This window comes from Dunckerocampus dactyliophorus, chromosome 17, assembly GCF_027744805.1.
Source record: "Dunckerocampus dactyliophorus isolate RoL2022-P2 chromosome 17, RoL_Ddac_1.1, whole genome shotgun sequence".
Lineage (NCBI taxonomy): Eukaryota > Metazoa > Chordata > Actinopteri > Syngnathiformes > Syngnathidae > Dunckerocampus > Dunckerocampus dactyliophorus.
In genome coordinates this window covers 18,830,209-18,857,898 of record NC_072835.1, presented here as the reverse complement: position 1 = coordinate 18,857,898, position 27,690 = coordinate 18,830,209, and the positions used below count along the sequence as shown (strand labels likewise).

At 43.8% G+C, this 27,690-nt stretch overlaps 4 protein-coding genes across 6 annotated transcripts; 1 reads left to right on the top strand and 3 right to left on the bottom strand.

The window, feature by feature from the left end:
- Positions 1 to 1,416: 1,416 nt before the first annotated feature.
- On the bottom strand, positions 1,417 to 12,163 carry ark2n (arkadia (rnf111) N-terminal like PKA signaling regulator 2n). Of its 3 annotated transcripts, none has more exons than XM_054756369.1 (5): positions 11,936 to 12,163; positions 10,451 to 11,358; positions 4,585 to 4,755; positions 4,018 to 4,126; positions 1,418 to 3,080 (listed from the first exon to the last, which is right to left on the bottom strand). In XM_054756369.1, the coding sequence occupies exons 2-5, from the start codon at positions 11,286 to 11,288 to the stop codon at positions 2,891 to 2,893; spliced, it is 1,308 nt and encodes a 435-aa protein (XP_054612344.1). In that variant the 5' UTR covers positions 11,289 to 11,358; positions 11,936 to 12,163; the 3' UTR covers positions 1,418 to 2,890. The 3 variants fall into 3 exon arrangements, with proteins under 3 accessions (XP_054612345.1, XP_054612344.1, XP_054612343.1); XM_054756368.1 differs by having other exon boundaries at positions 1,419 to 3,080; positions 11,940 to 12,161; XM_054756370.1 differs by lacking the exon at positions 11,936 to 12,163 and having other exon boundaries at positions 1,417 to 3,080; positions 10,451 to 11,300.
- Positions 12,164 to 12,383: 220 nt separating this feature from the next.
- On the top strand, positions 12,384 to 16,217 carry atp5fa1 (ATP synthase F1 subunit alpha). The gene is made up of 11 exons (XM_054756367.1): positions 12,384 to 12,547; positions 13,181 to 13,256; positions 13,338 to 13,507; positions 13,610 to 13,783; positions 13,856 to 14,022; positions 14,421 to 14,721; positions 14,798 to 15,022; positions 15,283 to 15,390; positions 15,458 to 15,602; positions 15,686 to 15,836; positions 15,997 to 16,217. Exons 1-11 carry the CDS (start codon positions 12,488 to 12,490, stop codon positions 16,073 to 16,075), a joined length of 1,656 nt encoding a protein of 551 aa, XP_054612342.1. The 5' UTR covers positions 12,384 to 12,487; the 3' UTR covers positions 16,076 to 16,217.
- Positions 16,218 to 16,724: 507 nt separating this feature from the next.
- Positions 16,725 to 19,137, bottom strand: hwa (huluwa). The gene is made up of 3 exons (XM_054756375.1): positions 18,454 to 19,137; positions 17,604 to 17,799; positions 16,725 to 17,245 (listed from the first exon to the last, which is right to left on the bottom strand). The coding sequence occupies exons 1-3, from the start codon at positions 19,006 to 19,008 to the stop codon at positions 17,079 to 17,081; spliced, it is 918 nt and encodes a 305-aa protein (XP_054612350.1). The 5' UTR covers positions 19,009 to 19,137; the 3' UTR covers positions 16,725 to 17,078.
- Positions 19,138 to 23,419: 4,282 nt separating this feature from the next.
- zgc:122979 (uncharacterized protein LOC641576 homolog) lies at positions 23,420 to 26,631 on the bottom strand. Its single transcript, XM_054756373.1, has 4 exons — positions 26,368 to 26,631; positions 25,453 to 25,714; positions 24,773 to 25,320; positions 23,420 to 24,144 (listed from the first exon to the last, which is right to left on the bottom strand). Exons 1-4 carry the CDS (start codon positions 26,473 to 26,475, stop codon positions 23,911 to 23,913), a joined length of 1,152 nt encoding a protein of 383 aa, XP_054612348.1. The 5' UTR covers positions 26,476 to 26,631; the 3' UTR covers positions 23,420 to 23,910.
- Positions 26,632 to 27,690: the final 1,059 nt, after the last annotated feature.

Genomic DNA, 27,690 nt, shown 5'->3' with positions numbered 1-27,690 from the left:
AGAAAGTCAGAAAAGGTGTGAAAGGATTCTACTGAAATTGAGAGTACAGTACAGCTTGGGACAAATTGGAAATCAATCATATTGATCAGAATCTCTCTCCAGGGTCTTGGTGATCGTATTATTACGGGCTTTTTTTTGTGAAATTCCATCCCCAAACTCCCGAAATATTAATTCTCAGGCCCCAAAATGTATTGCTACAAACTCCTACTACATTTATATCAGTATTTAAACCCCAAATCTTAAACGTGAAGACTGTGAAGTGGAAGGATACTTTTCAGTCTTGCATGGTGAAATTAGCATACAGCTGATTGTTGTACCCTGAGGGGTGAAAAGACGACGACTTAAGGAGTCTTTGGTTGCATTGCTCCACTCCTTTGTCTTTCTGTAAGAGAGAACTCCATATGTCCCCCCCTAGTGGCAGGTGTCACTGGGCGACCTCTGAACCCTCACTTTTTGTGAGTGAGGTTGTACCGCATTGTTGGCTGCCAGGCAGTTGTCTAGACTATTTGGGGCTCGGGATAAAGGAAAACAATGAGACATCTCACAAAGTATTGTACGTATAAGGCCAATTCATCCCACTCATGGAGAGCAGAACATGTCCACACTAAACACTTCGCATCTCATGACAAAACAAAAGGTTAGAATAGCTGGAGGACGTTTTGTTTTTTAAGAAAATCAGTTTGAAACTCAAGCAACACTAGAACTTGAATTTTGTCAGTAAGATTCATTCATTATTAAGTGAGACACTCGTGATAAATTGTCCACACTGTATCCCGTTTGGCATCCTAAGACTGAGCATTAGGGCCACAAACAAAATAAATATCTGACATTTCGAGATTAAAGTCGTAAATTTACGGGGAAAAAAAGTGGCAAATGTACAAGAATAAAGTGGTAATATTACGTGTCATCGTGTCATACGCGAGGGAAACCAGAGAGAAAATGGAGCACAGCTTTTCAGGAAGGAAACATCCTTGTAACAGGCATTGCCTGAGACAGCTATGAAAAAAGGGGATGTATGTGACCTTTGGCCTCGGGCAAAGGCAATATTACAGCTGTTTTTTCTCGTAAATTCACCACTTTTGTTCTCTCAAATGTACTACTTTTTTTTCTTGTAACTTTACGACTTTTTTCGTAAATTTACTAAAACTTTACTCTTGAAGTCTGATTATTTTTTTTTCAATGTGGCCCTAATACTCCATCATAGCATCCTTTATTGTTCAACAAAAAAATTTGATTCTGCTCAAATTATATGAAAAAAACAATGTCACGACTTCATTTAAAAAAAAATTACACAATATGGTGGACAACTTTAAGGGTAGTAATTACTTATGTAATTACATAAATGTAAAAAAAAAAAAGTTAATAATTAAATGTTTTTGGAATTTTTTTTACTTCCTTGGCCCAAAATTGTGTAACAAAAACAATCAACAATCACAACATAACTTGCAAACGTGTTAATAAAGGACTGTACAAGAATGTCATTAAATAACATTCTATTTATTGTTTTAAAATAGTTTTTTTTTTTTGTTCTACAGACATAAGTTAAAGGAAGGTCTTGCAGAAGCGCCAAAATATAAACACATTTTGTTAATTTAAAATACTGACATTGAAAAAGCAATGGAAGGAAGGTTAAATGATCAGTGATGAGGATAACGTCGAGGGCAAACGTGCTATGTGCAAGAGGCATGTTTTAAGCAATGCCCTCCCATGTTAGGTCAACCAAAGCTGTAAAATAAAATGATGCGATAATGAAAAGCGGTGTGGCGGTGGCATTAAAAAGCATTGGTGCTTAATTAAATTGAAAAAAGTGACCTCGTATTGTTACTGTCCAATGAAAAGTATGGACAGCAACAATATCACAAAGGGTCCAACTTAATAAAACATGGAAGAAAATTCCAAAGAATGCGATTAGACCAATTTAAACAAGGACAAATGATTTTTACTTTGGTTTAAGAATCTATGTAAGATCTTTTTTTCCCTTTCTGTAACCAGCAGAGGTCAATTTCCACATCTCTTCTATCCTCAAGTAACCCTACGAGAAAAACTATCAACGAAAAAGAAAACGTGGATGATAAAATGTCACTGGCAGGGGGGAAACAACGCAGAATGTCAATGTATTCTCTTTTATAAGTCAATTACCTCTTCTATTAAAATAGTCATTGTCAAGATAGCAAAAGTCACCGTTTTGCTGGACAAAAAGAATTTAAAGGAACACAGTGCACATTTCAAGGCATTCAGGACATGTCGCGATGCAGTATTTAGTGGAAGATACATTTCTTTATAGTTTGCAATTGAGGAGCTTTTTTTTTGTGTTGCATTCATTCAGAGCAAGTAAAAACGCGCCGTCAGTCTCGTACATTCACACTCAACTCACGCACTCAAATTGCGTCAGCGTGGCGGAGAAGTTGACGACACATGATGTGCGCTCTTCGTCAGATTATAGTACTTTTTGTAACATTTTTGAGGAAGGAAGAGAAGCTTGTAACCAAAGCAGCAGCAGCAGCAGCAGCACCAGCACCAAGTGTGGACCACCTGCAAAAGCCTGATGTAAAACGTGAACCCAGTGGCGAGACTTCTATTGTTGTGAAGACAGTCTGTAGTGGAGCAGGCCAGGCGCCGTGTTGTGATACTGACCAAGCTCTCCAGCAGCAACTTTTATGGTTTTTCACGGTACAAACACACACAAAAAAAAAGTCAGAGGGAGGGTATTGCTATCTAAAATAGAAATTACTCCTGCAGATCACAAGTGCTGTGCTGTGTAACCACACACTAAAATTAAAATAGGGAATCACGTCAATAAAATGGCTTTGAAATACATGACAACTTAGGAGTCCAGGAGCAGCCTTAACACAGAGGCAAAGAGTGAGGAGAAGGAAGAGTGAGAGGTCATCTAAGGTAAGTATTTGTGTCCGCTCTCCTCGTCCAGCGTGAGGTCCACCACCTCCGGGGGGGACACCCAGTTGGACTGAGGGGAAACAGAAGTCCACAGCTGAGGCTGGTTTGTGCCGTGCGATTGCTCCATCGAGTTCTCTTTCCAAGAAGACAAGCTCTTGATCACACCACCGCAAGGATGAGCGCATCTGGAACACACACCAAAAAGGTTCACTGGTTCGAAACTCCGACGTCAAATGTCCCTGAAGTCCAACAATTTGGAATTTCAACAAGGGCTGTTAAGAGAAGAAGAATGTGCGATAGTCTTGTTGTTCTTTTTCATTTGACTAAACTTGTTTGATCAAAAGCTGTAAAATGTTGCTGCATGCTTTGAGTGGAAAAAAGTAGACTCATCTGGTAGGCAAAATTTTCAGTTAGAATATACTTGTAGAAAACCTGATTACGACTTTCTAAATACGGTTTCTAACATTATTAAAGCTCTCTAGACATGAAATAACACCCCTATAGCCACCTTTACGCTCGTATTACTCTATAGCAGACATAGTGATAAAATAAGCCATTTAAAAAAATACATAAGGCTCGTGCTTGTGTGTGTTGCTGTAAATGTGTTCCGGTCGTATAGGGGAGCCGAGTGGGGGGGTGGACAGGAAGTGACGTCGGTGATTCAGAGTTGAGTTTTAGCTTGTCGTGGGATTATTGTGCCTGTTGTGAGATAATTCAAACCTGCAATAAAAGTCTGTTCCGGCGATCAAGCCTGGTGCTTATGTGTCACACTGAACAGTAACATTACTGACACCTAGTGGCCAGTGTAGAATACTATATATAGCCACATCTGAGTCTTCTCCATGCCTTTTATTTGTATTTTAGTTCATTTAGCAATGTTTATGCTTGAAAACCGCATGAAAACCGCTGACTTTGGAAGCTTCGAAATTGAAAGCGCAAAGTGGCGAGGGACAACTGTAATTCAAATCTTATCTTAAATGATTGCATTCGTTTTGATAAATGTGGGATATTTTGTCGTATCAGCTTTTCTGTCAAATTGGACCTATATTCTTTAATTTCAACCAAATTGGCGTGAAAATTTGTAAAAAAAAGTGAATGGCACAGAATGAAGCGTGCGTTTACCGAGCTTTCTCTTGTACGCCCACAATCTCCACCTCGCTGTCCGAGGAGGCGATGTTAATCTGGCCCTTGTGTTGACAACTGTCCTTGTTGTGCGCCGCCTCCGTGTGGCCTGAAACAACACACAAACGAGCACAAATCACACACAGCAAAAAGGACAAGGGCGGAGTGTCTAACGAGGAGGAGTGGCTTCAGGCCTCGCAGCTGCTTAGACACAGGCGAGAAGACAATGACGACTCAAAGACACTCGTGCGTGTGTGTGTGTGGGGGTGTGGGGTTAAAAAAAGGCAGTTTGTAGCAGGAAATGGCACACCGGACAAAACGCCAACTGTGGACCTGATTTATGATGTTTAAACACCACCAGCTAGACAGACATGATGTTCTTCAGGAGGCAGCAGGACATTTAAAAGCAACGACAGCAGAGTGTGACGCCTTGCCAACACAAAGACCCCAGAAAACCCCCGCCGCTCACGGAGGAAAACCCATGCGGCTGAAAGGCCAGTGTTTACTGATAGCAAGAGCAGGAGGAAGGAAAAGTGTCAACCGGGATTCACCGGGTTTGTAACTGACCTGCGAGCGAGCTCAGGGCTCTTATACACCCGGAGCGAGCTGCCATATCCTGGCCTCTGTGTGTTTCTAGCTCATGCGTTATGATGGTGGGCCGGGCTTTCTCCACATTCATACTCTCCTGGTTAGAATCAGTGTCTGAAATATCATAGTGACCCACTACTGGAGGCCCGTCTGCAGAGAACAAAGAGAACACTTTATTATTCAATACATGGTGTGGAAATGATGGGTGTGGGGGCTGGATGCAGCACCCAATAACATATTTTCTTCTTTAATGTTCCTCGCTAGTGATAGATTGTAACATTTTTAATAGCAGTGAACCATATTATTCCCTCGCCGGTGTGAAGTTGCAGTATTTGCATGAAATAATGCAATAATACACCGCTTGCAGAAGCTTTTTGTTTTTGTTTTGCTTTTTTCCATTTATTTCTTTTGAAATAACAGCCATTCACATAAAACTACACTAGAATACAGTAGATACAAAACATGTCCAAAGAATCATTCTCCAATAAGAAACAAAACTGCAGCTGGATAATAAAAGCCAAACAAAAGAAGTCGGGAACGTTTGTTCTCCCCCGTCAAAAGGGAGGCAAACAAACACACACTGCTGCTATGCTGGCGAGTGTGTGTGTGTGTGTGTGCAGGAACAGCGTGTACTGAAGGGCTGCAGCTTCTGAATAGCTTAAACTGGCAGGTAGTGGCGTTACCAGAGAAACCAAACACCCGCCAAGCAAAGGCCAGGTGAGGAAGATAGAAAAAGAACTTGTGTAAACCAGACTTGTCTCTTTGGCCAACAACGAAATGTCTTTTTTTTTTTTTCCTTTTTCCTTGAATGCACACGCTTGGTGGTAAACTGGCTCAATAAGAGAAGATACACATATGCACACAGTTTGGAAGAAAAGTATCATGGAAGCTTCCGTCAGCCGACATTATCAGCAAAAGCAAAGCTAGAACTTGCCCGCATGCTTCCTGATGGCGATTTGGCTTTCCACATTCTAGACACTAATAGAATTGACATGCAAACAGGTGATGCCGACAACTCTCAGGGCTGCACTTCATACACGCATACAGAAAACATCCCAGCTATAAATATGATTGGACTCCTTCATTAATGGACAGGATTGCTTAAATGGTGACACCACGGTCACCTTTAGATGTAATGGGAGGGGAGACAGCCTCAAAGATCACATGATCCCTCAGCCCCAGATCAGTTTTTAGGAGGTCAGTAAACATTGTCATGCTGTGTCTTGCTGCTGGTATGTACAAAGGAGTATTAGCGCTACACTGAAGAGAGAGAAAAAAATTACTATCAAGTTTAAGGAATAAAATTGACATTTTATACGAAAAGTCAACAATTTTATGAGAAATAAAACGGAACATAATTTTACGAGAATACCGTGGATCCTTGTATGTTTGCAATTCCTAGGCCGTAACTCCGATTCCATTTGATCTACAGCGCATCATTATCATTCATATTTAGGGTCGTGTTGGTAAGTGTTTACTTACAATACCACATTACCCAGAAAGCTTAGCGTTATAGACAGGAACCGGAACAGTGATTCTGAGCTACGACTGAGTAGTGCGCCATTAAGAGCAATAAAGACTTAAGGTATTGTCACATGTTGCTGTTCCTGGTTTGTCTACACAAAAAACAAACATATGGGCTTTAACCTGGATTGTGCTTCAATGTATTTATTTTGTTTGGGTCCTTTGTCACAAGTGAACAATGGCAACTGACGTGAGAAGGGGAGGGTTCTGGAGGTGAATTTACTGCAAATGTTGATCTGAAATTGGAGGACAACATCAAGCGAGCAAGAGAATATGGAGGGGGAGGAGCAAGCCGTGTGTCAAAAATATATATTTTTATGGTCTCGGTCACTTGTGGTTTTTCACCATTTGCAGAAGACATAAATCGGGGATCTACTGTGTTATGAGCAAACACGTTAACATGAGGACTTAAAAATCTTGTCAAGTCGCACTTAAATAACTCATCAGTATGAGCAGTTTGTCTTCTGAAATAATGGTTTTGCCAAGTTTGCCCCAATATCCCTCCATCCATCTTCTATGCCGCTTGTCGCGGGGTATGCTGGAGCCTATCCCAGCTGGCTTTGGGCGAGAGGCAGGGTACACTCTGGACTGGTCGCCAGCCAATCTAACAAATAAAAAAGTAAAAAATAATTACAACTTTGCCAAGAAAAATGCAATTTTATTCCTCTGACATTACGACATTTTTCTTATAGTTCTATGTTTTTAATTTATAATTTCATTCAATTTCATTATAATTTCAGTGTGGCCCTAATACTCCACAGTGGGTATGGACTTAGTTTCAGTCAAAAGAAAAAGGTCACTTTGATTTCAGTCAAGATGCAAACACACGGCCCTTTTGGGGGCAACAACAAACTGGAAGAGTGGCGCAGATTAAAATAATAATTGGGGGGGGGGGGGGGGGTGTTATATAAGCCAAGAGTTGTGGCTTTTAACGCAGTGGCTAACAAACAATCACACCTAATGCCTATTCTCTCTCAAGTTTCTAGTTACTGCTCAAAAAGGCAGTAATAGCAGCAAATGTAACCCAAAATCCAAAATGTAAACACTCCTAGTCTATGGAAAATACGCTGTTTAAACCACCTGTTTGTTTGTATAATGCTATTCAGATCACTGTGTTAACTGTATAGAAGTTAGTAAAGCTCTCACACCAAAATAAGTCTGTCACAAGACATGCACAGTGCAAATGTTGTTCACCTTTGACCCCGCCCGAGTCCCAAAGAAGTAGTATGAGGCTGCATTACTCCCAGCATGACTGCTGAATGACAAGGCACATGCTATCCTGCAGCCGCACCTCCCTGGCGACGTATTGGTATGTGGCGGCTCCTATTTTTGTAACACAATCGTCATGAGTGTGACAGTATAGCTAGGGGGAATAAAAACATATAGGGAGCCATACAAGAAGTAAAAACAACAAGGAGCCCTGACTCAGCAGTCTATCAAGGGGTGGGTTTGAAATATTCCGAAATCTCACAGTGATTCAATGGCAGCTGGTGCACCAGGCCTCAGGTCTGCTGTTATACAGGTGGGTCATCCTCCCATCGTTCACCTTTTGATACAAAGGTCCGTGTTCCTGCATCAGCTGCTGAGATCACAGTGTGGAACTGCGAGGAGCGGAGGGGGAGTGACATCTAAACATTCAAGAGACCAGGATCTTGAACGCCAAGGTTTCCATTCTGAGTGACCACTTCAGGTAGGATGATGTTGTTGTTGTTGTTGTTGATGATCGGGGCGGAGGCAAGACCCGTGTTTGCTCGCGCCAACATATAGGCGGCCATTGTCTCTGCAGACTCGGATGATGGCAAAAAGGAACTAGGTGGGGAAGGCCGCGCTCCCTGAGACGGCTGCTGCTGTGCCCCCTCGAGGGCATCGCTTGAGCGCTTGGACGAGTCGTCCGAGTCGAGGTGCGCGAGCTTTTCCATCCAGACGCGGAATCGCTCTTCAGTCTGGCGCTGCATGACGGCGATGCGCGTCATGGCCTCCTCCAAAACGCTGCTGATGCCGTTCCTGTCCCACGAGCCGGTGTCCAGCAGCCCATGAATGTGGGCGCCCACTCTGGATCTCTCCGACGCACGTCTGAAGCCAGCTTGAAAGACATTGAGGCCAAGGCTTAAGAACATACAGTGGCAGTGGTTTCATGCTTCCCAAGTGGACTGTTTGTGTTAACAGAGAGAATGACAGATTGTTTGTTTTGGTTTCTGGTTACGTGCAGACCAACTCTTTCATGCTGATGGACTACATCATGCAGTCTGTGTTTGAGATGCAAAAATGGTTGACATCTTCCTGTCCTACAGATCCCTGATGGCTGATTATGCAGATTACATGTTAACTGGTGTGACTCGGGCGTAAACACGTCCATCTAAGACTGAAATGTAAATCCTCCTTGCAAATATGACAGAAGATTCGATCGAACAGGCCAAAACAAGGTATTGGTAAGAGAAAAAAAAATCAATGTGAAAAAGTGTCATAACACAAGCCGCAGTTTACTGCAGAAAAAGATCACACTCAAGAACCAATGTTGCCATGGTATGTCAGTGAGAAGAAAACTGGAAAAAAAAAGTGACTAGAAAAACCCCTCTAAATACCAACTGTGTTCATAATCATCTAAACTTATCAAAAACATATTTACCGTCTCATATTGTCTCCAAAAATACGGTTACAACTGCACACAAATATATTTTGCTCACACTGGTGAGAAAATTAAACTATTTTTCTTAAATTAGTGGGCTCCAAACGCAGTATTGTATATAGTATTGTTTTAAATATGTGGATAAGTGGATGTAATTAGCTTTACTGTTTTGACAGTTGGAATATCCATCCTTCCATCTTCTTCCACTTATCCGAGGTCAGGTCACGGGGGCAACAGCCTAAGACGAGAAGCCCAGACTTCCCTGTCCCCGGGTGCTTAGCTTAGCTCCTCCAAGTGGTTACTGAAGCATTCCAAGCCCAGCTGAGAGATATAGTCTCTCGAACGTGTCCTGGTTCTTCCCGGAGGCCTCCTATTGTTCAGACGTGCCCTGAACTTCTCCCTAGGGTGGCATCCTGACCAGATGCCAGAGCCACCTCATCTGGCTCCTCTCGATGCGGAGGAGCAGCGGCTCTACTAAAGATTCCCTCCCAGATGATAGTGCTTCTCACCCTGTCTCTAAGGGAGAGCCAAGCCACCCTACAGAGAAAACTCATTTCAGCCGCTTGTACCCGTGATCTTGTCCATTCGGTCACTACCCAATGCTCATGACCATAGGTGAGGGTAGGAACGTATACTGACCAGTAAATGGAGAGCTTTGCCTTTCGGCTCAGCTCCCGCTTCACCACTACGGACTGATGCAGAGTCTGCATCACTGCTGACGCCGCACGTATCCGCCTGTTGGTCTCATGTTCCATGCTTCCCTCACTCGTGAACAAGACCCTGAGGTACTTGAACTCCTCCACTTGGGGCAGAATCTCCACCCTTTCCTGGGCGAGAACCATGGACTCGGACTTGGAGGTGCTGATTCCGATGTGGTGCTGACATGGTAATACATTTCATTCTAAATCAACATTGTGTTTCAATTATTATTTTAATGTACAAAAAAGCCTCCCCGCCAATAAATGCTTGGTACCCTCTACAGTTGAACAGGTAAACCACAGCTTTCCGGAGTGAGGACAAACTGTTTCCTAAATATAGAGCAGAATGTCGACAGACACAAAATGAAAGACAGATATTTAAAAAAAGGATATTTAACTGGTAGCCATTGGAAGAGAAGCAAAGAACAAACTGACCTTTGCAAAAACAAAAAAAAAAACAACTATTAAATGGCACCCGATGCAAAGCCTCTCTCTTTGCACTCCAAGGCCAAACAGTGTGTCTGTAGTTAAGACTCGCACAGCCCACACATCAAGCACACACACAACATAAAACACTATTTACAGAAAAAGGCTACAGGAATAAAAATGGTTCCCTCGCTGAACTGCAGCTCCTACGGCGTAGGTGACATTAAACACAAGTGCTTATGTGCGTCCAAGAAGCGAAGAATGTTCTCTACAATGCCGTGGCGTGCACACCGTTTGAATGTTATGTTAGGATAAATGAATGGCTAAAAGCATCTAGTGAGTATACTTGGATGAACTGAGAGGAGATAGGATGTGCATGAGAACACAACAGGTGGCATGACTGGTCATTTCAAAAAGCTGATTTAACACTACCATGATATGTTTTCACTAGATACGTGATATGAGGTGTTGGAAATGCTGACATCATGCACACAACTTACTCACCATACTATGTGAGATAGTACTTTGACATGGGATATCAAAGGCCCGTATTACAAAGAATTCTGTATACCTGGAATATCTGTCTTGATTGTCTTGCTGCCTCCTGAGGTGTCGTCGTCGTCGTCAGAGGAGCTGGTGCTGGAATCGCACGTGAGCTCGCTGTCACTGGTACTGCTGTCCTGCAGCAGGTTGTATTTCTTTCGTGCCGCCGCCTCACGTTTTTGCCTCAACAAACGCATGCGCTCCTTGTGTTTCTGACTCCGGTGACCTTTCGCTTTGGCCTGCTTGCCGTTGATTTGTTTCTCCGGCCCCCCTGCTCCTGCCACTGCTACGGGCTGGCAGCGGTTCTTCTTCGCCGCCATGGCATTGGGCGGATTCTCGCTTTCTGAACGCGACCGCCGGGATTTCCTCCCACTGCCAAGAGCTGCTGAAGTGGCCGTTTGTTTTTCTGCTTCCTTGCCAGGATCGTCTGCAGCTTCCATTTTAGCTTCTGCCTCCTCTCCCATGGCCGGAGCAGCACCCTCATCTCCTGAAGAGATCGTGTCCGAGTCAGCCAGGTGGCCGCTGGACGAGGGGGAGAGCATGCAGGGGTTAGATGAGTCGCTCTCATAGATATGGCGAGAGACAGGTTTTTCACTCCCCGTTGAGGCCTGCTGGGATTCTGGAGAGTCTCTGCGGAGCTCCTTCATCAGGCATGGCATGGAGAGGAGACTCTGCTCACCCTCCGTGTGAAAGGGGCTGTCTGCCTCCTTTTCCCTTAGAGGGGAGCTGGTACTTGTGGTGGTCTCAGTTTTTAAATGTTCATCCTGATCTCCATGAGCGGATGCGGGGGCCGACTGTGCGTCATCAAGGCACTCAGAGGGACACTCTGCATCAACAAATTCCTCTGCCTTCTCTGAATCAGCCATCTTCAGGCTAGTTTAGCACAATGCCCTATGGTCCAGCAAACATGGACCAAGGTGCTGAGTCAGCACTCACCTGCAGTAGGGAAAGAAATGATGTCATCAATCAGCCAGAACAACAAAAATCCACAAATCAGAGGAGAGAAGGCAAAATAACATAAAAATGTTCACATATCACACAGACATAAGCTACCCTGTAAACGTTTACTTTGAAATCAACATTAAGTCATTTGGACTAAATTACACAAAACAATTGCTGCAAACACGAATAGTTATTTCAGCCAGTAATTGTACATACATGTAATTTTCCAACGTTTAGTGTATGTCACTTTACGCTGGGTGAGTAATTTGAGACATTTAGTTGTGCCAGAATGAATGACTTGGCTAGTTGCCTTGCCCAGTTAGCAACAGCTAACAGATTGGTAACAGCAGGCTACGCAACGAAGCGAGATTGGGTCACAAATTGCAATCTGCAAGCTTTGCAAGAGGAGAATAAAATCGCGGGAATACTATTTATTTGCTCGGTCATTGTCGAGCAGTTACATCCTAAAATAGAATCGGTTGACTGACAACCCGAGGGCTAACTAGCAGGGCGTCAGGATGCTAGTTGCAGCTACGCGCTAACTCAGCAGTCGACAGCGAGTGTCACTTACTCACCACGGTGTTAATGCTCTTTATTTCCCAGTATCAAACTTCTTAACATCTTCGGCTGTTAGATCCCTCTATGACACGTGAAGCGCCGCTCATTAAAATGTAACAAGTGGACAACTTGAATAGATATGAACGTGTTTTTTTCTGGCGCAGTGGGCTCACACCAGCGCGAGCACTCTGTTAGCATTTAGCAGTTAGCTAAATGTTTATTTTAAAATGTCTTCGTCGGCCTCACAAAGCAAATACGTCACTTCCGGATTCTTTGGCAGAAATCAGCGCCACCGCTTCTCTGGAGTAAAGACTGCAGCGAGAATACGGAAAACACTGGGAGTACAATAATTGTATGGGTATAATCAAAATAAATACGACACAATAATCAAATAATAAATACAGTGATTGCGACAATATAGTATTACAGTAAAACAAAAATATATACATATGCTTTATTCTTCAAGTACTTCCGGGTTACCGTGACTTTCTGCCATTTGGTAGCCGTAGCCGCCATCCTTCTCTCTCAGCTCCGGGAGCAGAACGGTCACCCCCAGGATTCTAACATGCTGACAGTTCGCGTTGCAGCGGCTCTCGCCCGCACTCTACCTCGTCGGGCCGGCTATGTAAGTAAATATCATCTGAATTACTTTGGCTTTTGATTCATTCCGCACTGAAAAGTACCGCTGTATCGCGAGAAATCATGGCGGAGGCGTACATGCTAGCATGGTATACGTGCTAGCATCCGGAGGACACTGGGCCTGTCACTACTTAGCTACAAGCTAACTCTCAATATGACAAGCAGACTTAACCCTGTTATTTATCATTTTGAAGATATAATGTAATTGTGCTCTTTATCGAAAGCAATATCAATGATCATACATTAGCTTGTGTCAATGAACAATGTAATCTTGTACTGAAGGTCACGTTTAACAAAAGTAAGTACTGTCATTTCAATAACGGTCACATCAAGTATACAGTCTTACGGAACAGTTGCAATGTGATCATAAAAAAATAGATTCAGTGATAATATCAGTTAATATTAATTATTGAACTATCATGGTCAAATGATGTTTGTCTAGCTCTGCATACTAGCTTCCTGTGAAAATATGCTATTGTAATTAATCGTATATATTTTTTGCGAGCATAACTGACCCCTTTCAGTGCAAGGCTGCCAGTCTTTTTCAATATTACCTAATTTTATGTAATATCCGATTGTCTGTTTGTTCACATGATAAAACATTATTTTGCTTTGGAAGGTGTCCAAGAATGTCGCTGCAGCATGTGTGGGAGTCAAGAACCTCCACACCACTCGTCCATGGATGCAGAAAACAGGTTAGCATTTGGTGAAATGGTGTGATAGAGTATTTTTAAGACCTACTGTCAAATGAACAGTAGTTATTTGTTCATTTTAAGGCACCGCTGAGGTTTCTTCCATCCTGGAGGAGAAGATCATGGGAGCGGACACCAGCGCTGACTTGGAGGAGACCGGCCGGGTGTTGTCCATTGGTGACGGTATCGCTCGAGTGTACGGTCTCAGGAATGTGCAGGCCGAGGAGATGGTGGAGTTCTCATCCGGGCTCAAGGTTGATGCTGCAATTTGCATGTTACAGTACTAACTTTGCAAAAATGTTATCATATCACGCCATTTTTTTTGTATAAAACAAAAGTAACTTGCTTGTGTCCAGGGAATGTCTCTGAATTTGGAGCCGGACAATGTTGGTGTTGTGGTGTTCGGTAACGACAAGCTGATCAAGGAAGGAGACATTGTGAAGAGGACAGGCGCCATTGTCGATGTGCCTGTTGGCGAAGAACTGCTGGGCCGCGTTGTGGACGCTCTGGGAAATGCCATCGACGGAAAGGTGAGTGGGCAAGATGAGCCTTTTACATTTATCCATTCAATCATCTCTTCTTTTCCGTTAATTCCGTCACAGGGTCCCCTTGGTTCCAAGACCCGCAGGCGTGTAGGACTGAAAGCTCCTGGTATCATCCCTCGTATCTCTGTGAGGGAGCCCATGCAGACGGGCATCAAGGCTGTCGACAGTTTGGTGCCCATCGGTCGTGGACAACGTGAGCTCATCATTGGTGACAGGCAGACAGGGTAGGAGGACTCACCAAAATTAACTATTATATGGTTACTTTTTACATTCATTTTAGAGTGTACTTATGTGTAGATATTCAGTGGAATGGAAATTTGAGGCTCAGAGCTAAACTTTTTCCTCTTCATGATTCAAATGTAACTTAAGAATACAAAATGTGTTGTCCAGAAATATACCTAGAGACAGTCAGTCCAACCCAAAACGGACATGGTAATGTACCTCCTGTTTTGTTTTCTAGTTGCTCCTCAGTTGCTTGCGCCCTCTACTGGTAGAGACATGTATACATTGTTTGACTGCACAGTATCATATTTGTCAATACAAATATAAAATATCATAAAGATGCTGGCCCATGAGGAACACTTCCACACCGCTTTAATTTGTGATGTTATAATTATCCCAGTAAAACCGCCATCGCCATTGACACCATCATCAATCAGAAGCGATTCAATGAAGGGACCGACGAGAAGAAGAAGCTGTACTGCATCTACGTGGCCATCGGCCAGAAACGATCCACCGTGGCTCAGCTGGTCAAGAGGTTGACGGATGCCGACGCCATGAAGTACACCATCGTGGTGTCGGCCACCGCCTCCGACGCCGCCCCCTTGCAGTACCTGGCCCCCTACTCCGGCTGCTCCATGGGCGAGTACTTCAGAGACAACGGCAAGCATGCCCTCATCATTTACGACGATCTCTCCAAGCAGGTGAGTGTTTTTATTTTGCTGTTGGTGTGACCCTGAAGACTTGAGTGTGACCCCCATTTGTGTGGTTCTCCATTAGGCCGTCGCCTACCGTCAGATGTCTTTGCTGCTGCGTCGCCCTCCCGGCCGCGAGGCTTACCCAGGAGACGTCTTCTACTTGCATTCCCGCCTGCTGGAGAGGGCTGCAAAGATGAACGACAACTTTGGAGGTGGCTCCCTTACCGCCCTTCCAGTCATTGAGACGCAGGCCGGTGACGTGTCGGCCTACATTCCAACCAACGTCATTTCCATCACAGATGGCCAGGTAACTATCGGCGAGATTGGGGCCATCGAGGAAAGTTGATTGATCTTATTGACTCAAATAGAAGACTTTTCTCTTGAAACAAATCTGAAAGACGAGTTGTTATACAGTATAACAGGTCTAGAAAAATCTGGGTCATTTTATATTTGGGTCAGTTCTAAGGGTTTTTTGATTGGGCTTCATTCAAGACAGTGATGTCATCTGGAGGGTTCACATTTGCTTGAAAAAAAATGTTGACTAATCTGAGTTGGGTTCTCCCACAGATCTTCTTGGAGACTGAGCTTTTCTACAAGGGCATCCGTCCCGCCATCAACGTTGGTCTGTCCGTGTCACGTGTCGGATCAGCTGCCCAGACCAGGGCCATGAAGCAGGTTGGTTCCACTTGTTTAATGCCAAGTGCGAGAATTTTCCAACCGCTACTAACATTTCCCTCGTCAGGTGGCCGGTACCATGAAGCTGGAGCTGGCCCAGTACCGAGAGGTGGCCGCTTTCGCTCAGTTTGGTTCCGACCTGGACGCAGCCACCCAGCAGCTGCTGAACCGTGGCGTCCGTCTCACTGAGCTCCTCAAGCAGGGCCAATACTGTAAGTCTTCACTTCTTAGTATCACAAATTGAACTTTTTTCTTTGTTGGTTTAAAAAAAAAAAAAATTCACTACTTTTCTCAGCTCCCATGGCTATTGAAGAGCAGGTCACAGTCATCTACGCCGGCGTGAGGGGACACCTGGACAAAATGGAACCCAGCAAGATCACAAAGTTCGAGAAGGCTTTCCTGCAACACATCTTGAGTCAACACCAAGACCTGCTCGCTGCCATCAGGTAAGTTTGAGAGCATTGCACATTCATGGGACACATCATTGGGTACGCCTGCACAATCAGAAACAAGAACTGTACCAAATGTTCAGCCTTTTTAGATAATTTATTGATAATATTTTGATTGATTGTAGGATCCTCATTGTCAAACTCTTGCTCCTCACAGGGCTGATGGCAAAATCTCAGAGGCTTCAGATGCTAAGCTCAAGCAAATAGTGTTGAACTTCCTCTCCAGCTTTGAGTAATGTACGATGCATTTTCAGTTTGTTTTGGTTGTCCTCTGTTGTTGCATAGTGCTTCGTCAGTTGTACTTCAATGAACTTCCAAGTGGCACTTGATCCATAATGTACAGACATCTCTTTGCAGAGAATAAAGTATTCCAGCTCATTCATGCTCACGGGACATGTGGCTACATTTCACGGCTCATCAGATTTTGCCATCAGAAATGCACAAATACAAAAAAAACTGCACGTTTTTGATTAACATAAAATCAGCTGTTGTGATAAGTCATAGGTGGTCTTTTAGTGCTCTCTGTCGGGCAGACATTACATTTAAAATCCCAGATTGATTATGAATATTATCAGCCGATATTTGAATAAAAATGAGATTGGATCATATCGGTATAATTTTTTTCCTGCAAATAAGATTTCTTCAATACTTTGAATGTCTCACCTCTGGAAGAATCTTTAGTCACACGCAGCGTTTAGGCACTTTTTTGATTACTTTCATTCATAATGTTTGTTTGTGCAATGCATTCAGTAGAAGCAGCAAATTGGGTTCATTATGCAACATTAGTTTGAGGGAAGAGCTGCTGACAATAGCAATATCGCATATCGGTAATGAAAGCCAATATCGAGCATCTCCAATAGTAATTCAACCATTTAATCGGCCAGACTCACAGAATTGGACAAAAAAACATGCATAATCTCATTAGAAGTTAAAAGCAACCTTAAATCATATTTAAAAGTGAATTTATGATCTTAAAATGACTCAAATGTCTATTAGCGTACACAACATTGTGGAAATTGGCTATTGTGAAATGTGAAAAACATTGGAAGAGTGATAAGTAAACATATTTAAGTGAGAAGTGCAACAAAATCGGTGTTCAGTGCATTGAAAATATTTCAAACTTGTACGTGAGAAGTGAGACCAACTTAATCTCCACATCAAGTGCTTTTTAAATAGAATAAAATAAAGAATAAATAAACACTAAAACTTAAATTACTAACATCTGGGCTTTTTTGTTGTTTATACCCAGTACTGTCTGGAGTGCAGGGCAGTTCTGTGGTGTTTATGTTTGGGCACGTTGTTTTGTTTGACATAACAGGGGTCGTAATAGTCCCACTCCAACGCCGAAGCCAGCACGCCATTGGACAAACCATCACTGTCTGCTGACAGAATCCTCAGGGACACACCTGGAAAGGAAACGATTTTTACCACAATAGCAATGCAAAACATACGACTTGTTCATGCACCTTTTATGAGCAGTGGTGCAAAGTTCAAGTAAGAGCTTCTTTAATCTAAAAATACAGAATGTAAGACTACATATACTGTATTTGTTCCCCAGGAAAAACACTAGAAAGAAATGCATTCTGTACCAAACATCTGCCAAAGTGTGTCACAGCTTTTCTGCCTGTCACTCACACCAGTGCAGGATCATCTTATTTTGGGGTCCATCACATTTATATGGCACTTTTTTTTTTTCTTTTTAGTATTCAAAAGGTGTTTTTTTTATCATGCTCTATGTGCACTATAAAGCAGACACCAGCAAACCTGCACTGGCACCAAAGTCGCTGTCCAGGCCGGAACCTTGCACCGCTGACGTGTTGAGGCAGGATCTCTCTGAGGGCGGGTCAATGTACTCGCACGCCATGTCCACTTGGTCAAAAATGTGCATGACGCCCGGGCTCAGCTCGGTCAGCATCCCATATGGGCTGCTGCGACCGGCTTGGACCGCATGCTGCGTTTCCTAGGAACAGAGGGGGATGAACAATGAAATGCACCACTATAAAACACAACACCCTGTTAACAGTAAGAAATGTATTAGCATTAAAATCAGATGACATGGGACATATTGTGCCTATTTGCATCGTTTTGACATTTTATTGGATGCATTTATTTAATGATTGTGTTTAAAAATATATATTTGTCACCTTATTTAGCTATGAGCAGGTCAAAATATTAGCAACATCTCAGTATGATTCACCGCAGTTGTACAACACTGCATCACAATAACCATACCTATTGTTAGGTTTAATACCTATCTAATAGTGATCATTTCCACTATTAAATCATTAAAATAATATAAACTAAAATTGAATAAAAGCCTCAGCTTTACAGATGCCATGTCTGCTCTGCAGGCAATAATGCACGGTTTTGATTGACATGTTTATTAGATGTATTATTTACTGGGCTGCATGCCTTTAAAATTGGTTTCTGATATTGTGGTTACCTTATTAACCTACAAAAGTGACTAAAAATATTAGAAACAGCTCTCAGAATGATGCAGTGTAGTTCTGCACCACCCCAACCACAATAATATCACATATTAAATGATGTCCATTAACATAACACAAAAAATGCAATATGAGAACGGTTTTGTCGCCCACAAAGAAACACTCACTGTGGGAGAGTTGGGCGGAACCAGGTGCAGTCTGACCTCGGTCTCAGAGTCACTGGCCTGCATGGGCAACACCGGCGCACTGTGACGCCACCCAGCCTTGTTGGTGCTCCGTGACCCGGAAGCCGGGTCGAGCCTCCCCGCACCGGATGCCCGTATGCTACTCGGCGCCCTCTGGGACCCTGACCCGGTAGCCCCATCCGGCCTCAATAGCCGTATTCTCTGCTCCGCTCCTACCCTGTCCATCGACGAAGCCCTGGAGGAGGTAACCGGGTGAGGCAGCGCGGGCTCGGACAGTGACATGTACGCCCTCCGCGTAGGGAAGACCTCCACGTCGGGTGATCTCCTGCAGACTCTGTGCAGCAGGACCTCCTCCGTGTCCTCCCGCTTTTGTCTGTTCCTCTTGAAGAGGAGGAGCAGCTTGTAGCCCAAGAAGAAGCAGTTGAGGAGGAGCAGGACGACGACGGCGGGGATGAGCAGGAGAACCACCAGGGTGAGATTTGTCACCGGGTAACCCTCGGTCAAGTTGGGTGGGGTGCTCTGACGTGGGTCCGACATTTCATTCCAGGGGACATAAAAAGGTCTAAATTAGAGATTAAAAAAACATGTGATCTCGAGGCATGCACGCAGCGTGTGTCTCTGCACAAGTGTTTTGACGTGTCAATCAATGTGGGCCATTTTGGGATTGTGGTGGTCTGCCTGCGGCTTTTCAATCGCACAAAAGTGAAGGCCGTCTTCCACCAGTGTGGCGCTCATCCTTGTTGCCAAATAATACATTTACTCTTGGTTTTTAACACGACGTGAGACGTCCGTGCAAAACAGGTGGTGTAACATTACAGAGCAACAGCTGAGCGCAATTATGTTGAGTTGGATGCAAGGTTGTGGCGACCACCTGCCACCAGGGGGCGATAGTAGACCAAATAGACTACCTGCATTGCAAGGGGGAACGCACTGTTGGCCGGACAAGGCAAGTTCCACACAAAAGTATTATTTCTCTCAAATATTGTTGACAAATCTGTTTAAATGTGCGTTAGTGAGCATTTTTCTGAAATAATCCATCCACCTCTCAGGTGTGGCATATCATGTTGATGCATGAGTATTTCACAGGTGTGCCTTAGGCTGGCCACAGTAAAAGACCACTCCAAAAGTGCAGTTTTGTCACACAGCACAATGCAGCAAATGTCGCAAGAGTTGACGGAGCACGGAATAGGTATGCTGACCGCAGGAATGTCCACCATGAACTGAATGTTTATTTCTCTACCATAGACAATCGGAGAATTTGGCAGTGCATCCAACCGACCACACCATCCCAGCACCTCCACAACCAGCATCTTCACCTCCAAGATCGTCTGAGACCAGCCGCCCAGACAGCTGTCTGCTCGTCATCCCCTTATGACGACTTGAGAGGGCAAATGCTCACATTTGAAGGCGTCTGGCGCATTCTGCTTTTCATGAGACAGGGCAGATGGCAGACATCATATACGGCGTTGTGTGGGTGAGCGGTTTACTGTACTAATGTCAACGTTGTGGATGTGTAGCCCATGGTGGCGGTGGGTTTATACAGTAGTATGTGCAGGTGTATGTTTTGGATATGTTTTGGACAACAAACAAAAAAAGCCAATATCAAACATCCCATATATATACGTCTGTGTAGGCTCTCAGTCGTACAGGAGTTGTCCATCGAGGAAAAGGCTTCTTGAGACGTCATCTGTACTTCTGTGTAGAAGGTGTCGGACGTTTCGCTCCTCATCCGAAGAGCTTCGTCAGCAAACTAATAAGTGCTGCTAGCTTAGGTCTTAAATACAGTAAGAGTGGGCGGAATTGGTGTGCCAACACCCTCCTCCTTTTGGTTCGTTACACTAAGCGTGGGCGGAGTAGTGGTATAATCCTATCCTGTTATTCACACCTACGATAAAAGGAAAGTGTCGCTCCCTGAATTGGGTATGAACGACTCTGATACTGGCTTGTTAGCATCTATTGTTCTGGCTCGGCCCTGCCTTCACCTCATTTGCAAGACTAAGAGCTGTGGGTTTTGGTCTCAGTAACCTGCTGAACACAGGGTCCAAATTAAACCTCAAACCACCATTCCGATTCAATGATGGGTTCTGTTGTTTGACAAAAATAGCTTCCTTTACTCCTCTTTCAAACCATCTGTTTTCTTTGGCCAAAATCTTTACCTCGCTGTCCTGAAAAGAGTGATTGGTAGCTTTCAGGTGTAGATCTACATAGATCCATAGATCTACATAGATCTACATACAACAAACAAAAAAAGCCAATATCAAACATCCCATATATATACGTCTGTGTAGGCTCTCAGTCGTACAGGAGTTGTCCATCGAGGAAAAGGCTTCTTGAGACGTCATCTGTACTTCTGTACATAGATCTACATAGATCTACATAGATCTACACCTGAAAGCTACCAATCACTCTTTTCAGGACAGCGAGGTAAAGATTTTGGCCAAAGAAAACAGATGGTTTGAAAGAGGAGTAAAGGAAGCTATTTTTGTCAAACAACAGAACCCATCATTGAATCGGAATGGTGGTTTGAGGTTTAATTTGGACCCTGTGTTCAGCAGGTTACTGAGACCAAAACCCACAGCTCTTAGTCTTGCAAATGAGGTGAAGGCAGGGCCGAGCCAGAACAATAGATGCTAACAAGCCAGTATCAGAGTCGTTCATACCCAATTCAGGGAGCGACACTTTCCTTTTATCGTAGGTGTGAATAACAGGATAGGATTATACCACTGCTCCGCCCAGGCTTAGTGTAACGAACCAATAGGAGGAGGGTGTTGGCACACCAATTCCGCCCACTCTTACTGTATTTAAGGCCTAGGCTACCAGCACTTATTAGTTTGCTGACGAAGCTCTTCGGATGAGGAGCGAAACGTCCGACACCTTCTACACAGAAGTACAGATGACGTCTCAAGAAGCCTTTTCCTCGATCCCATATATATATATATACACACACACACACACACACACACACACACACGCACACACAGTACGTGTACTGCTGTGCAGCGGCAGGATACCAACGAACGAGCTGTACAATGACATTAATATTGACAATGCTCCGACAAACAAAGGGGCACGCGCCTGGACTAAAAACCAACAACACAAATTAGCGGCAGGTGCGAGTGAACAGCAGGGCAAAGCAGGCAAAACGCAGAAACAGAAGTAATACCAAAACAGGAACTAAGACATAAAAGGGAAAATAAACCAAACAGTCACACGGGCTAAGTCACGGAGCGTCACATACACAACCTACTGTACGTCTTCAAAGAATTTTAGATTCATTTGGATCCCAAACACATATCCAAACTGCTTTTGGAATGGATAAAGCCGGCTAACATTGAACTCCTGTAGTGGCCTTCCCCAGAGCCCTGACTTCAACTCTCCTGCACGTTTGTGGACTTTGCTTAAATGTCCGTGTCAGGAAACCAACCAATTTAAAAGATCCCTACCAAAAGCTCAGGAGAGTACAGCAAAAATGATGCCAGCAGCTTGTTGATGGGTACGGAAAGTGTCTGGCTTAGGAGAAACTTGCTAAAAGACATTTCGCCAAGTATTCGTACAAGTATTAATTCCTGCAGATGTACGTTGTGTAATCACTGAAAAACAAAGCTCAAGCAAGCCTGATTTGAATCAGCACCAAACTGCAGATTGACACCTCCTGCATTTGCATAAATGTTGAAATGAAGATTTATGCTGCCTGGAAAAGAGTGGTTAGCGTATCTGCCTCGCATTCTGGAGGTTCTGGGTTTGAATCCTGGCTCAGACCTCTCCGTTTGGAGTTTGTCTGTTTCCTGTGCTTGCGTGGGTTCACTCCTTCCATCGTCCAAAAACCACGGTGTTTGGTCAATTGGACATTCTAAATCAGGAGTGTCCAAACTGTTTCCACCGGGGGCCACATAGTGAAAAATGAAAGGATGCAAGGGCCACTTTGATGTTTTACAAAGCAACACATGTAATATATTCAAAGAACTTACGTATAATTCAAGAAAACAGCTTTGTGAAATTATAGTATGAACTTTGGTCTTTTCCCCCATTTTTGCTGTTGTTTTTAAATTATATAATTTTTTAATTATATTATTTGATATTTCAATTATCTTAAATAATTTTGGTAAATTTTCTTCTCATAATATTCTGACTTTATTCCCATAATATTCAAACTTTTTCCGAACCTAATTTTGCAAAAATGTATCTTGTTTTTTTTGTTTCTCATAATATTCCAAAACATATTTTTCTTTGATATTTTGTTATGTTATGTTATGTTATGTTACGAAAATGACATTATTTTTCCTGATAATATGACGTGTTTTTTCCCATAAAATAGAATATGACTTATTTCTCTTAATATTTTGACGTTAATCCCGTAAAATCACAGCTTTTTTCTGCCTTAAATTTTTTTTTCCCATCCATTTAAACTTTCCTCTTGTAAATGTTCTTCTCGGAATTATGACTTTATTGTTATATTAGAATATTTTGACTTTATTCTCATAACGGTATAACTTTTTCTAAAAATTACAACCTTATTCATTGTTTTCTTTGTTTCTCATAATATTGCAACTTCAAAAAAACAAACACTTTCTTTAAAAATGAAACTTTATGGTCCTAAAACAATGTTATTTTTCTCCATAATAATACACTATTGTCGAAAAATCATAACTTTTTCTCGGAATGTTTTGACTTTATTCTTGTAAAATTACCACAGATTTTTCCATTTTTGCTGTTGATGTTTTCTGGTTAAATCCTATTTTTAGAACATGCAGCCAGCAAATTTTAAAAAGTGTCGTGGGCCACAAATGGCGCTCCGGCCTGCACTTTGGACACGCCTGCTCTAAATTGTCCATAAGTGTGAATGGTTTGATTATATGTACTGTATCCTCCTGTATCCTGTAGAGCAGCAGAAAATGAATGAATGAAGGAATGAATGAATGAATGCGGCACAGACGCAAGGCAAGAAAAGTCAAGTCGGAGCTCGCTTTTATTCCATGCTGCCAATGAAGTATCAGGTAATAAAACACCAATGCAGAATATTTACAATATTATCAATTCAATAGAACAATTGACACATGAATCTCTCTTAGAGACAATGTTTTTGCTTTTTTGTACACAAAGGAGATCTTTGCACACAAGTACATGTAGCTATTGTAATAAATCAATGCAAAAGGCAGTCATTTCAGCACCATATAATAATATATAGTCAAGTTTCTACCACCCTTGTTAAGTCTATACAGACTTGAATAAGATACTGCAGTGAGAACAGTATGGATAACCTTTTCATTCCATGAGAAAGGCAATGGAGACGTCCCTTAGATACCAAAGACCGCGTCCGTCAGGCATCGCAGTTGTGCACACCAGCACATCGGCACTATTATTGTCCAAACACCATCAGAGGTTGGTTGTGGCCTTAGCACCTCGGGCAAGAATGGCGACCATTTTGGCTCTCGACACAGGCTAGCACTGACCCAGGCTGTGCTTGATGATCTCACGCGACTGTGGAGGGATCCTGTCGGGGAAGAGCACCTGGAACTCCACCACCAGGTCGCCCCGCTTGGATGGACTCTTGGCTATGGGTAGGCCTTCCCCCCTGAGGCGCCGCACGGCCCCCGGCTTGATGACGTCGCTGCACGGCAGAGGCATCATGCGGTTGTCCAGCGTGGGGACGTTGACGGTGCAGCCGCACAAGGCCTGGGAAGGAAAGGGAAAGGAAAAGTTTAATTGAGGACAGGTTTCATAATCCTTCCGAGGACACTTGGAAGCACATTTGTGAATGTGTCAGGTTGCGTAAGCCGTAAATGTGTCAATCTTTGCAAAAGGCGGTTACACAACAGCCCGCTGCTACAGATGTGATAATGGCTGCTCCATTTGTAGGGATGCATGTGGGTGTCAGTGACTGAAGACAGGAAGGAGCTTATATCTTTCAAAACGGCGACCTGCTAATCTGTGCGTGGGCAGCCCCCCCCCATGCTGCCTCCTCCTCCATTGGCCTGCCATTGAGAAGTCTGCATGCAGCATCGCAGTGGAGGGAGGCTATATATAGCTCGCTCGGCGGGGGCTGATGAGGTAAGGCGAGCAGGCTGCAGTTCTCTTTAGTGGTGCTCATATTTCCTCCTGATATCTTCACAGTAATTGATTTTCTTTGGGTTTGAATGGGCCTTACGTAAACAAGAGGAGGTGATGGTGTCGGCTGTATAGTACGTCTACTTATAGAGTGGTTTTGTAACACATTGAAGGTCAAACCGAGCTGTACCATGCTACTTTTTGGTACGAGAACTAGCGATTCCTAACCACTGGGCCAGAAGAAATGCAAACTCACCTCTTTGAGCGTGATGCTGGCCGTATACACGATGTTGGAGCCGTCTCTCTTGTATTGCGAGTGCTCCGTGTCCCTGAGTACGAAGGTGACATCCGCCGGGGTGTTGTTGGGCGTTTCGTCGCCCTCCCTGGGGAAGGTGATCTTGGTCCCCGCCTTCCATCCTTTCTTCACCACCACGTTCAGCACCTTGTCCTCGGATCGCACGCTCTGCCCGTCGGCGTTGAGGCGGCTGCGGGTGATCTTCACGTGCTTGGTGCAGCCGTGCATCACCTCCTCCAGGGTCACCGGCAGGTCGTGCACCACCGCCTTGCCCTGCAGGCGCCTCTGGCCTCGCCGCAGGCCGCCGTCGTGGTTGGCGCCCACGTGGCTGAAGGGGAAGCGCCTGAAGGGGTTGAAGAGGTCGTCTTCGGCCTCAAAGTCGTGGCCGAAGAAGATGTCGAAGTGGTCTGAGCCATGGAAGAAAGAGGAGAAGGTTGTGTGGGGGTCGGTGGGGAAGTGGTTGCGGAAGGCGTTGCCTTGCCCTGCCACTGACATGCCGCTCTTTAGACCTGAAAGCAAAGAGATCGGTTAGCCTGGCAGGGGACGTTCATTGAAAGGTGAAGTTCCAACTTCTACATGATGGAAATGACTGATCTGGCTGCTTTAACGCCTGAATACATCATCTGTATCCCGATCCTCACCTTCCTCTCCAAACTGGTCGTAGATGCTTCTCTTCTTGGGGTCGGCAAGAACCTCGTAGGCCTCTGCGATCTCCTTGAACCGATCCTCTGCATCGGCCTCGCTGTTCTTGTCCGGGTGGAACTTGAGCGCCATCTTCCTGTAGGCCTTCTTGATCTCATCCTCGTTGGAATCCTGCGACACACCCAAGACTTTGTAGAAGTCTTTGCCCGCGTTGGGCTTGATGGACAGGCATGGGGTGTCTGGCTCGGACTTGGTGCCTTCCTGCAGGTGGAGGGGAGGAGCTTTATGTTAGATCATTCGTTTGACATATTTCTGCTTACGCTGTATGGATGTGCAGTGTGTCATGATACCACTAACACTTTATCCATGTCAGGTCTGCTGCTGCCTCTGCACATACTGTCTGCTATGAATTTTAAAGGCTGATGCATAGCAGTGCAGGGGGGGTGTTTTAGACTTCCCCCTGACAACTGAGATTCACTGCAGCCATTGGATGAACGCTAGTCTTGCATTTGAATCAGATGTGATTAAATATATCTGTATATCTTCGATAGATTAACAAAACTGAGCATTCTTCTCTTACTAAAGGCAGCTTTTGGCACAAATCGCAATCTATTGCCTACCTAATGTCAGGGCTAGAAGTGAAATAATGACATAAAATAACTTATTAATTATAAGTAAGCCTAACAAGAACCACCATCATGATTATAAAAATATCTTTATACAGGCAACATTTTAATACGGTCCCTAAATTAATTTCCTAATTAATTATTTAAAAGTACATGCAGTAATAAAAACAAGTCGTTGTCACTTAATGATAAAAGGTCATTCTGACAGTGAAGTAGAATTCCCCCCTGTAAGTCCCACTATAAAGACGCAGCTGAATAAATTATACAAAAGTATTTTTTTGTACTTACCGCTGATGAGGACGACCCCGAGCTGTCTCCCCGGTGCATAACCCGAACTTTGCACCTGACGTTGACATTTTTGTGCTTGACTCCAAACTGTGTCCAGATGAGAACCATGATGCTGAGTGTTGGGGGGGTATTTGAGCTACGTGTCGCTGTCCACTCGGGCTTGGTGCTGAAGTAAGATCCTGTTCTTGTTCTTGTGCCTGTGGCTGCTGCTGCTGCTTCTGCTGGCTCTCCTCCTCGGCTTGTCTGACTAAATAGTGCCGCCGCGGCTCCCTTTTTTACTACACGCTCAGCCGCCCACGCAGCGTTTCCCAGGCCCCGCCCACTTCCTATAACACGCAACAAGGAGGGATGCCGCGGGGAGAGACGTGATTGGCTGACACCCGCGGACGATCGCGCGGATGTTGCAGCCCTCTCTCGCCTTCCGGAGCCTTGTTTCCGGAGCTCCAGCATCAGCACCAGCATCAACGAGTCACGACTCAGAACACGGAGTCCAATTTTGGTCCAGACAGAACAAACATGCGCGGCCAGACATATCCCAGACATCAGGCGTGTCCTTAAAGGACACTAGACAGAGAGAGACAGCTAGCTCGCTAAAAATTGACACAGAAAAAGTACAAATACATCAGAATACAGTAAAATGAAATACGTTTTAGTATATGTAAAATCAGCATTGTATGTATATGTAGATAATAGTTACTGTCGATGGATGGATAAATGCTTATGCTAATGTGTCAATGCGACAAACGAATTTCCTCGAAGTAGGATTCAATGTTAATAAGCGGAATCTTTCATAGTTTGACCATAGAAAACCTGTTTATGACTTTCTGAATATGATCTTACATTATTAGAGCCCTCTAGACAAGAAATTACACGCCTATAGTCACCTTTACACTCACATTGCCCAATAGAGCAGATCTAATCAGAGAAAATAAGCCATTTAAGACATAAATAAGACTTGCGCTCGTGTGTGTTTCAATAAATGCCTTCCGGACGCGTGGACAGGAAGTGATGTTAGGGATTCGGGGTTGAGTGTTAGCTGGAGTACGGCCACAACAGTAACCCGTGTTATTGTTATGATGATGACATTATTGTGATGTTATGATTGAGCCTGTTGTGAGATAAATAATTATAAAATACAATAGTAATAAAGCCTGTCATTGGCGATCGAGTGTTATTAGTGACACCTAGTGGCCAGTGTCGTGCAGTTCAACATCTTGTATTGCCTTAAAGTTAAACTGTCCAGTATTTGTATTTTAGTTCATTTAGAACATTTTTATGCTTGAAAATGCATAATTTAGGCAAGGAATATGCAACATTTGCTAA

What these genes read in the sequence shown, in the direction of transcription:
- ark2n (XM_054756369.1), bottom strand. Translation starts at nt 11,288, where the DNA reads ATGGCTGATTCAGAGAAGGCAGAGGAATTTGTTGATGCAGAGTGTCCC. An exon ending in AATCAAGACAGATATTCCAG is followed by an intron (nt 4,756 to 10,450) that starts GTATACAGAATT and finishes TGTTCTCTGCAG; the next exon opens with ACGGGCCTCCAGTAGTGGGT. An exon ending in AGCCCTGAGCTCGCTCGCAG is followed by an intron (nt 4,127 to 4,584) that starts GTCAGTTACAAA and finishes GTGTTGTTTCAG; the next exon opens with GCCACACGGAGGCGGCGCAC.
- atp5fa1 (XM_054756367.1), top strand. Translation starts at nt 12,488, where the DNA reads ATGCTGACAGTTCGCGTTGCAGCGGCTCTCGCCCGCACTCTACCTCGT. An exon ending in AGTTCTCATCCGGGCTCAAG is followed by an intron (nt 13,508 to 13,609) that starts GTTGATGCTGCA and finishes GCTTGTGTCCAG; the next exon opens with GGAATGTCTCTGAATTTGGA. An exon ending in ACGACGATCTCTCCAAGCAG is followed by an intron (nt 14,722 to 14,797) that starts GTGAGTGTTTTT and finishes GTTCTCCATTAG; the next exon opens with GCCGTCGCCTACCGTCAGAT.
- zgc:122979 (XM_054756373.1), bottom strand. Translation starts at nt 26,475, where the DNA reads ATGGTTCTCATCTGGACACAGTTTGGAGTCAAGCACAAAAATGTCAAC. An exon ending in CGGGGTCGTCCTCATCAGCG is followed by an intron (nt 25,715 to 26,367) that starts GTAAGTACAAAA and finishes CTCCACCTGCAG; the next exon opens with GAAGGCACCAAGTCCGAGCC. An exon ending in CGACCAGTTTGGAGAGGAAG is followed by an intron (nt 25,321 to 25,452) that starts GTGAGGATCGGG and finishes CTTTGCTTTCAG; the next exon opens with GTCTAAAGAGCGGCATGTCA.
- hwa (XM_054756375.1), bottom strand. Translation starts at nt 19,008, where the DNA reads ATGTCGGACCCACGTCAGAGCACCCCACCCAACTTGACCGAGGGTTAC. An exon ending in TTCCGCCCAACTCTCCCACA is followed by an intron (nt 17,800 to 18,453) that starts GTGAGTGTTTCT and finishes CTCTGTTCCTAG; the next exon opens with GAAACGCAGCATGCGGTCCA. An exon ending in CGACTTTGGTGCCAGTGCAG is followed by an intron (nt 17,246 to 17,603) that starts GTTTGCTGGTGT and finishes TTTCCTTTCCAG; the next exon opens with GTGTGTCCCTGAGGATTCTG.